The 10488-nt window shown below is 45.8% G+C and overlaps 1 protein-coding gene across 3 annotated transcripts in view; it reads right to left on the bottom strand.

The window, feature by feature from the left end:
- The window catches only part of CACNA1D (calcium voltage-gated channel subunit alpha1 D), a 322182-nt gene extending 312093 nt beyond the window's left edge, over nucleotides 1-10089 (bottom strand). For all 3 annotated transcript variants that reach the window (XM_007447228.1, XM_007447229.1, XM_007447227.1), the window contains exons 1-3: nucleotides 10023-10089; nucleotides 7723-8032; nucleotides 3881-3986 (exon numbers count right to left, since the gene is read on the bottom strand). In XM_007447228.1, the coding sequence (XP_007447290.1) occupies nucleotides 3881-3986; nucleotides 7723-8032; nucleotides 10023-10089 (483 nt within the window). The remainder of the gene's footprint in view (nucleotides 1-3880; nucleotides 3987-7722; nucleotides 8033-10022) is intronic.
- Between the last annotated feature and the right edge of the window lie 399 nt (nucleotides 10090-10488).

Below are 10488 nucleotides of genomic sequence, written 5' to 3'. Positions count from 1 at the left end.
GGTTCAGATAAGAGTGTTACTTCTAATCAGGGTCAGAAAAGGCTTCACAGAAGAGACATCCTTTGAGATTATTCCCGAGCAGCTCTAAGGACAGTGCCAGTGATGAAGGGGTGGTAGGGAGGAAGAGGTATTTCAGACGGAGAAGAGGCCAGGAGGTGGACAAGACCAGGGAGGGGTGTTTACGATCAGCTGGTGGACTAACGGACGGGGGTGGGGGGTGGGTATGAAGGAGAGGCACAAAAGGTGAACCAGAAAAGGCTGGGTAGACCAAGGAGCACCCAGCCTTCCCTGGGGCAGCAGGTCGCCCCTGAAACCTCAGGATCACTCCTCTAGCAAAAGCCATCTGACCACAATTTGAATGGAGGGGAAGGGGAAGACATGAGGGGCTTTATAGAGGCCAAGTGTCGGCAGTCTAAAAGCACAAAGGCAAGATGAGAAAGGGGGCAAAAAGGGGGTCAAAGACTTAGTAAACCTTCTCGTTGAGTATCAAAAGCATTTATCGAGCACCCGGAAAAGGGACAGAGTGGCCTAGGCCACACGCCCCGCCCTCGGTGGCTGCAGACATCAAGGAAGGTCAGGGCTGGCAGCTGGGCGCCCCTCTTTGGACAGTTCTAATTTGAGGCTGGTCAGTGCTATGGAGAACTGGGCCCGGGGGTGGGGTGGGACTTCCAGTAGCAAGATGCCCAGACTGAAGCATTCAGTCAGTTTGTGACTTATAAGAAACTGAAGTTTGGGAAGCGAAATAAGGCATTTTCCAACACAGTGAGGGACAGGACTGTGATCGTCGCCACGCTGACACTCCATAAAGAAGCGCTCCCCGCCCCCTGCCCCATGCTAAGAAAAAAATTAAATAAATGATATACGCTTTCAATAAGTGGAACTGAGGAAATCCTGCTACCGACTGATCTAGGAGGGAGATTGCTGTGGGAACTGAGTTGCACCGTTTCCATGGCTGCAGCCTCCACTGGTCCCTGCAAGTCCACAAATGAAAGCTGCATAGAAACTTGAGATTGTTTATATATATATATATATATTTTTTTATATATATATATATATATATATATATATATATTTTTTTTTAATCTAACCCTGGGAAAACTTGCTGCCCCCAAGGTAGTCTCCAAATCCCCAAAGGTGGCTCAGTTAGGTACAACCCAGACCAAACGCACACTGGACGAAGGGAGATGGCCACATTTCTTACCCAACAAAAGTAATAATTTCACTGCAAACTACCTGTAACAGGCAGAAACATCTTCCACAAAGCTGGCCCTGATCGTACTCTAAGAGCTCAACATCTACATTCCCGACAGAGCTTGGAAGCAAAGGAAACCACCAGCTCCCTGACACGTACAGCTTTGCAATCCGTATCAGTCTCTGCCCTTTGTTTTGCCATTCACATTAATTGAAAGGTATTTACTACAGAAGAAAAATAAGCTTCGTTCAGCTGCCTCTAAACCGATCCCAAAAATAGAGCAATCACTTTGGTACAAATTGGGTCAAATGTTTTAAAAAAAAAAAAAAAACCGGCTCCCTGGCAGGAGGACTGACATGGCATGGGACCTTGCTAAGAGTCAGGGGGAAATCCACAAAGATCTTCCCTTCCCACAGTGAGAAAGGAAATATTTTAAAAGTTAGGCAGAGATTAAACTCATCTGGCCATGTGACCAGCCAAGTGAACACAAGACACAAACTTGAATGCTATAAGTTTCAGAATGTTAAGAGGTCAAAGAAATATATGTTGGGTTTTTTAGAAAGGATTGCCAAACTAACACACTGCCCTCTCCCACCCACAAAAGGCCGGTGTTTTAAGAACTGTCAATAAAAGATCCACTGGGGAGGGACTGCCAGGGGCAGGAAGAGAGATTTATCCATTTCCCATGTTTTATTCCCTCACTTATTAGCTGAGAAATCCAAATGGCCCGACAGTACTTATATTAGTGCCCTGAACTTCCCTGGGAAAAAAAAAAATCAGAATATTAATTGACTTACACATGCAGCTACAGTAATTATTCCAAGGATCTGAATTAATCTGCCTCTCAGAAAGGTATCTATTTTCTAAGTTTGTTTAATCATGTTCTCTTGAGCTACAAAAAGCAACAAACTGGGTCACCATCCACGTTGTTAAATTTGGTAACAAGGCTGACACCATCTGTGGCCTAGACTGTGATGATCTATAGCCCCATTGATGGGGGCTTTTCACTACTTCTGCTCTTCCTTTGAAATGATTGTCTAAAGCCACGTGTCTACAACTAAATCAGAAGCTATTTAAAATATCCAGTCACACAGATCATCTCTAGCACAGTATAAATATATACTAACAGTAAGTCTTTACATGTGTATCCAACTCCCATTTACAGTTGTACTTTCAGTAACAGTGTCCAAAATTTTTTAAAATTCCCTACACATCAGACTACAAAAGCCCAAATATGAAGAGACATCACACTACATCTGAAATGTGCCGCACATTTTAAATGTAACGTGAAATCCTGTACATAAACCATGAAGTCTAAAATCATAAAAGCATAAATAATGTCAACATCTACAGACCCCGGCAGAGCTCTCCCCTCACTAGTTTTGACTTTACAACACTCAGCTAAGAACATCCAGCCCTACTAAAATACAGCTTCAGCATGAGAAACCAAAACCGAATGGAACCAGCTAAAAGAGGGGAAAGCAAAACAATAGGGAGAATTTCCTGTTATCCGGGACCAGCCCCTCATTCACCTCCTTTCTGCATGGCCTCAACTCATGAAGGACTGATCCTTGCAAAGAGGATGCTGCAGCACCAGAAAAATCCTGAAATGGCTTCTGAATCATCAAGGAAAGAGTACAGGATGTCAGAGGTAAAAACAACCCTGGTGATCTTCTCATCCGATCCCCCGAATTGACAGGTGGGTAAACGGCGATGGCGATGCACAATGGGTCTGGGAAATGCCCCAAAATACAGCCAGTTGACAGTCCACTGGGACAACTCCTAGTCCCACTCCAGTGCTCTTCAGTGCTTTTTTAAAACTATATCAACCTTTCCCAAAGGAAGTTCCATGAAACACTGTGATGCACTCTGCCAAAAAAATGTTTAAAGAATCCATGACCAATTACTTTTAGGGACTAGCTGAGTTAAACAAAATGAAACTGGTTTTTTAACTACAGACTTTCCCGGAGCTTTTACTGAGTTAATGTGCACAATAAATCTTTAAGAGAGCAATAAGGTATATGGAAGTATCCCAATTTATTTCCCCATAGAATCATTTTATCTTGGAGCATATTTCAAAGAACTAAGTGAAGGAACTTCAATACTCTACTGTACATTCACCAAATTATGCGCTACGTGGGTTAGTTTTGTCGTGTTCTACTTCTGTAAAAATTAATAGTTCAGGTACAGAAGCTATGATAACTCTCTACTTACCAGAAAAATTAACCATAGTACCCACAACTCCCAAATAACACTGGATTTAAAAAAAAAAAAAAAAAAAAGGCTAACATTACCAGGAAAAGAATGGTCGACAAAAAAAGCCTATATGGAAAGAAAAGTTATTTTTAAGTCTGCTACAAACCTCTTCCATGAAAAGTTCCACATCTATTTATACAAGATTCATGACTTTAAACACTTTCATTCAGTATAATTTGAGAATGCAGGTCAAAAAAAAAAAAAAAAAAAAAAAAAAAAAAAAAAAAAAAAAAAAAAAAAAAAAAAAAAAAAAAAAAAAAAAAAAAAAAAAAAAAACACAAAAACACACCACTGTTGCAAAGCTCCGTGAAACATCACATGCATAGCTGTTAACTTCAACCACCCAGAAAGCCAGCTGCCAGCTGCCAGCTTCAATATAGAGGTAAATGACAAGCACACATCAGGACAAGCAGCAACTCTAAGGACACTTACCAAGTTATGATTTGTTGAATTAGAATCATCTTCAGGGAATGGGATGTAAATAGCTAAGGCCACACAATTGGCAAAAATAGCCAATAATATAAATATGTCAAATGGTCTGAAAATTTTTGTTAAGGTATATATGTGTTAAACCAACATAAACCATCTCTCTCGTCACACTCCCAATCACACCACTTTTGAACGGCTTTTTAAATGAAAATTTTACCCACAAATCCTTATTCAACTGACTGCTGTGACTACAAGGTTTCCAGCAGGAGTAATAGTGGTCAACTCACAGCAGATCTTCCTATCAAATGACGTCTCCACGCCCTTTTCTGCTGTTGCAAGGATCACGTTACACTCATTCTTCTGTTGGACATTTTATATGAAAACCTAAAAGTACATCCAATTAGGGCACTGTGTGAAACAGGTTTCTACTTCGTGTCATTTTCACAGCAACAAGGGCCTTAGAGAGCTAAATTTCTGGCTGTTGTAGACACAAAGAAAAGCCATCATGAGACAAACCTCTTCCACAAATCCTTGTCACCATGTGTTAGAGCCGTTTTCTTGGAAGCTCTTCTCGGCTGGGTCAGTCTGAATCTCCTGTCCGAACTGGGATAGGACAAGTCACCAAGGACCTTCTCCATTCCACCTGTGACCGTCTTGCGGCTGTTCCAGTCCCTCGCTGTAACAAGCAAGCCACGCTTCACCTCCCTCCTCCGCTTTCCTTCCTTACTAATCAGCAGTTATCACTATTTCAGATTAGAGCCAGACCAGAGCTCCGCTTATAACGTGTTGTTATTGTGTTCAATTTATAAACAAATTAAATAAAAGGCCATAAGAAATCACCACCAGATACTTTCAGAGTTCGACTTAACATTTCTAAATCTCAGGGGTCTGTCTGGAAGAATCACTCTGAGAGCAGCCTTCAACAGATACTTGCTTAAACCTTCTGCTGTTATTAAGAGACACTGTCAAAACTGGCAATACAAAATTTGACATCTGCCAAAATGACTGTTTTTCCTCTCTTGGTTTTCAGCCTTTCCAAATGCAAGGTTTCACGAGCACCAATCTAATCTCCAACCCCGGGCTTGGTTGTACGACACTGTTTCTCCCATACACTCACCCACAAAAGGCAAGGCCACGGTTTCACTAAACACCTCCAAGTCCTAAAGCTTTGAGCATATGCACAGACCTTCTCCGTTCATCCTGATTTCCTTCTGGGAAATCCAAAGATGCTGAAGGAAACAGAGACCCCTCAAGTCTCTGGGGATACGGTGAGTTTCATGGAGCCTCAGCCTCTTGAAGAACTTTAACACTCACTGAAATATGGACGTGAAAGACATTATTCCCTTACCAATTTGATGGGCTTATTTTTAAAGCCAGTTATCCTTCCCTCGTAGTTATTCTTTTAACTCATCTAGTATTACAAAATCTCTTATGTTAGGGACCCAACTTTAAGGCAGTCCACCTTAAAAAGACTTCAGAATCTCCTTTTCATTTTTCCTTTTGGCAGTTCCTTCCAAAACTTTAAAAGTCAATTGCCCCAGGGCTATCCTATATGGAAACACACTTACTGACTCTCCCCTCCCCCACACCACCATTCTGCCTTTTTAATTTCCTGCTACCTAAATGATAAACCAGCAAATCTGAGAAGCACTGATGCTGTTCAGGAAAGCAAACATAAGAGTACTTTTTCTTTATGGTGGTCCAGTTTCAGACGCCAGGTACTGGTGGATCCTAACCCACTGCCACAAGATTCTGACAAGCCAAGCAGAACAGAGCATTAGAGAAACGGATGGGTCTGATCCTAAATATTCCTTCCTCGTTCCCCAAGTGCAGGACACTCTGCTTTGCCTGCATGTAAAGGCAAACAGCAGGTAAAAACTCACTCTCCCAGTGCTGACAGGGTCTGGCACTGCTGGCTTTAGGAGGCTGCCCATACCCTGCTCCCTGAACCTGAAGAAAACTGTCATTTGAAAAAAACAAATCATGTATCGTTTCAGGATCTATTCTGCAAACTTCCCCATTTGTAGGGGCAGCTTCTCCCTGCCACTGGCAGCCACAGCCCCTGATTTCTGCACACATGTCTGGGGATGCGGGAACGGGAGTCGGCAGCACCATCCAGGAATTCACTCCGTTCACATAAATTACTATATACAAATTACTGTGCACAAAGAGAAACTACTGTGCACAAACAGCACCAGGCCTCCCACCTCACTCCACATGAAATTAATGACCCCACCGAGAGGCCTCTGCTTACTCAGAGTCACATCAAGCCAACCTGAGGAGGGCGAGATCATTCCGGCTCAGTACAGTCTGTGCCTCTGACTGCTGCCATGCCACTTGAGGGACACCCTGTGGAGCCGGCTCCCTCCTGGGCCGACACCAGAGTTCGTCCTCAGACTCAAAAAGAACCTAAAGAGAAAACACATCCACACAACCCCAGCCATGTGAGAGACACCGCAACTCCCTCTGGAGAGGAGACATCTGTTCTAAAAAGGAAAAAGCACATGAAAACCCCTCAAATCCTACACTTGGCTACTCTCTCCAAAACCTTTCTAGACAGTTACCTCATTTTAACTCTCTGAGAGCACAGAAAGTAGCCAGCTAAGACAGAGGGCGTGCAAAGAGCTGCCTAGCTAGGCACTCAAATGATGCGGGGGTTTCAGCTCCACTTTCTAGCCCGGGTCACCGACCCCCTCCCTTTGCAGCATGACCGCCCCTCCCCTCCCCCCAGCCTCCGTGGGGAAGCCCTTTATTCATACTCCTTCCTATGCTTAGGAACTGCTCTAAGGCCCAGGTCAACTCCGAATATACTTCTGGGAGAAGGAAATACTGTGTTTTACCCAAACCAATGAATCACCTGACTAATTAGAAAGCCATTTGCTCAGAAAGAACGCCACAGTCAACCTTTTCTGAAGCGTGGCAGGCACTGGAACCTGGCCTCCAGGTTTAGGGGAGGCAGTGAGCAGGCAGCACACCCTAGTTTTCCAAGATCTGGGCCCTAACAACCCTCCTGGGGCAGTTGGAGTTCAGTTTTAAAAATACAAAGGAGACACCCAGAAATGTAACTCCAGTCCAAGGACACAGACAGAATTTTTTTATAAAGGCAGCAACTGCAAATTCCTCCACTGAGAGGGCTGTGCTCTAACCCACACAGGCGCTGAAAGAAGAGGCACACACAAACCTCTCCCTTCACATGCTCCCTCACGCTCACGTTTCAAATGCTGTTTTGGAACTTGTCAAAAGGAAATTCCAGGAAGTCATAGCATTGATGAGCAAATTGCTCCCTCCCTATGAAGCAAGTGTTCATATTTGTAGCTACCTGAACAATCAGACTCACCAAATGTCAGATCTACAAGCCATCTTAGCATTAATTGGAGTTTCCGAAGCAAATTCCAAACGTCAAAATGAGAAGATTCCACTAAAGGTCAAAAATGTATTTATTTCTAGTACAGTTTTTTTTTTCATCAGCATACCTTATTTGCAATAGGTTCAATGCATACCACTGCCAAAAAACAATGGTGCATTTAAACTAACCATCTAGTGTCAAATGACCAAAGGTTAATTTCATATTTTAATTATCTACCACTTTGAAGTTTCAGGTTGTCACTCCCTCCCCCACCACTACACACACACACACACAGAGTAGCCTATACTTACCCAGAGAGATACCCCTCTGCACCCAGAGGAGATAGGAAATTATATACCATGAAACCCTCTACACATAACTTCTGTTGCTCACATTCCAAAATGCTATCACTTTGTAAGTGCCATTTCAGAAAGCAAATCCTTTTAAAGAACAGATGGTAAAAGAGAAAACGAGAAAGCCTTCCCCCAAAAAAGGATACTTCCATTCCACTATACTAATGCAGGCTCTTCGGATGGGGTTATTGAGTGACAAACAGAAAAGGGCGCGGGCAGGTCGGCTGTTGGACGAGTTACCCTGTTTTTTGCTCTTGGCATATTGCTGACGTTTTCTTTGGGAGAGAGATCCTACAGGTGCGGGTGCAGAGGTGCTCATAGTTTGGGCAGCCTTGGCTTGTCTAGCAGCGTCGATCGCGGCTTGCCAAGACAGGACGGTTTGCTTGGAGCTATTCGGCTGAGAAGTTGGTCCTTCACCAGAAAGAGGGAGCCTGGTGCCTCTTGCATAGTTTGCCTCTGGGAAGAAGGAGAAAAAGGAAAATCAAAAGACAAAACAAAACAATGAGAATCCAGTGTCAGAAGAAAGCTAAAGTGGTTTCCCATCAAGAACAGTAGGGAAATCATCCCCATGTTTCCATTTGAAACCTCATGTCCTATTTTTCAGAAGCAGGGTTTGGCCAGCAAGAGTAGCTAGAAAAGTCCGCAAGCCCTGCCCAAAGTGTCAGTAACACAGGACCACTGCTGCATCACGCCCAATGGGTTAGTAACTCCCTACACCCGTGTCTTCACAAGGAGTCTTTCAGTGCATTCCTTCAGACAAACTGAGGTCATTCCCACATTTATTTCAAATCTTTTCTGACTTTTAAAACCCATGTGTCTCTAATGAGTTAATAGATACATACAACAGCTTTTCTTCAAAATAACTACCATCTCTCTCTCTCTCACACACACACACACACACACACACACACACACACACACACACACACAAAGCAGTGGCAATAATTCAACAGTCTTAATCATTTTCAGGGTGTTACTCCAACATCTTTCCATAGCCACCAATGCACTTTTTTCAACGTGGAAAAAAAAATCCTCCACTGGCACCAGGGCAATACCAAAGGCCCCATAACCAATACCTAGATTATGCACTGACACTTCCTCCAAATGAAAATTCATGATGCTTGGGACTCATTTCCTCCACAGTCTTTGGAAAACAGAAAACATCTTTAGGGCTTTTTTGCATTTTAAATTGCAGCTGCAGCAGCCAAGCCAGCATCCAAAGAGACAAGGCAGGCAGCCTGCACCCTTTACACCTAGGATAGACAGGCTGGGTTATGCCAGGGGCCCTCAAGGCCTAAACAGGAATCACCTCAGTGTAGGCTGGTATCCAAGTGCACACAGGGTAGAACCCCAAGAGGGTTCCATGTGCAAAGCCCTCTCCAGCCTGGGGTCAGGCCAAGACCCAGGCAGGTCTCCCCGGCATCTGCCTCTGGTCACAACCTCCTTACTGAGACAGAAGTCAAAGTGAGCGTGGTGGCAGAGGTAGAGGGATGGGCGTTTGCAAAACCAATTCTTGCTCAGTAAAAAGCAAGGAAGAGTCAAAGCGAGCACATATCTGCCTGGCCAGCAGCCTGAGAGGGGGCCTTGGGGTTGGGCAGCAGACGGTCTGAGCCAGGGGAGGAGTCGCCCCAAGTCTTCCCTTGGGGAGCGGTCATCGGGAAGGCTGCGAGCCCATGGAGGGTTGTGGGGGACTCCAGTGACCTCCAAGCAGGAGTGAAGAGGGCGGGCCAGGAGCTGCGCCCCCTTCCCTCGACCCAGCCGGGCCGGCATGGTAACTGCACGTGGCCGGGCTGGGGCGCAGAGCCTCACAGCGGGAGCGACTCTCCGGGCATTGCTAGGTTACCGACGTGTGCACAGCGGCGCTGCGAGCGGGAATACGCGTTCCACCCGACCCCCTGGCCGGCGACTCCGAGACCCAGCCTCCCTCTCAAGGGTAGGGGGATGCTTCACCCACCGGCGAGAAGGTTGAAACCTGGCAATCCTAGAATTTTCCGGATGCCACCAGAGACCTTCTTCCTAATTAACCAGGGGCCGGGGAAGGAGGTGAAGAGGCTGGAAAGGGGGCTCCGGCTGCAGACTCATAGCCACCCCCTTTCCATCGCTCGGGAGCGTTGGAGGAAAGTTGAGCCCGAGGACACTGAAGCCGAATCACCTCGGCTCGCCGCCCCTCCGGCGGCACAGTACTCCACGGACTCCACGACCGCCCCCACCCCACAAATGCAGAATTGGCTCTGACATTCAAGGCCTGAAGGGGAGAACGGAGTGGCTGTCACGCATCTCCCCTTTCTATGTAGATGACACCGAGCTAGAAGCATCCTCTCCAACCCCCTCAACCCACCAGCGCATCAGAGATGGGAGGGGGGTGAGAAAGAAGAGGGGGGTGGGAAGAGGAGGACCATGACAAGGATTAGATTTGGCAGCGGGTGCCCAGGCTCTGGCTGCTCACCGTTCGCGTGGTCCGCTTGCTGCTGCCGTTGATGCTGCATTTTTTTCATCATCATCATCATCATCATCCACGAACATTTATTGAGCGCCTACTGTGTGCAGGGCACTGTGCTAGGCGTTGGGGCGGGGGAGGAACGGGCAAGGGGGTGACCGATAGGTAGGAGCCGCGATCCCTGCCCTTATTCAAGCTTCAGCAGGGGGTGGGGAGGGACGGGGACAGATAACAGAAAATAAGAATAATTTATAAAAACCGCTGGCCACCCACGCTCCCTCTTTTTCAAAATCGGAGCAAAATAAACTTTTTTTAAAAAATAAGATCGGATGTATATATTATCTTGATAATATATACATGTAATTTTTTGCTGCAAAGGAGAATTGGCTTGGTCCCCCCCTCTAGCGGAGGGACGCCGCGAGGATGCCGGCCCGGCCGCCGGGGCCACTCGGCGCGCCCCCCATGCCCGCCCGCT

Source organism: Lipotes vexillifer, unplaced genomic scaffold (assembly GCF_000442215.2).
Source record: "Lipotes vexillifer unplaced genomic scaffold, Lipotes_vexillifer_v1.1 scaffold818, whole genome shotgun sequence".
Classification (NCBI taxonomy): domain Eukaryota; kingdom Metazoa; phylum Chordata; class Mammalia; order Artiodactyla; family Lipotidae; genus Lipotes; species Lipotes vexillifer.
Note: the sequence above shows the minus strand (reverse complement) of the source record. Positions and strands in the feature narration are given on the sequence as shown.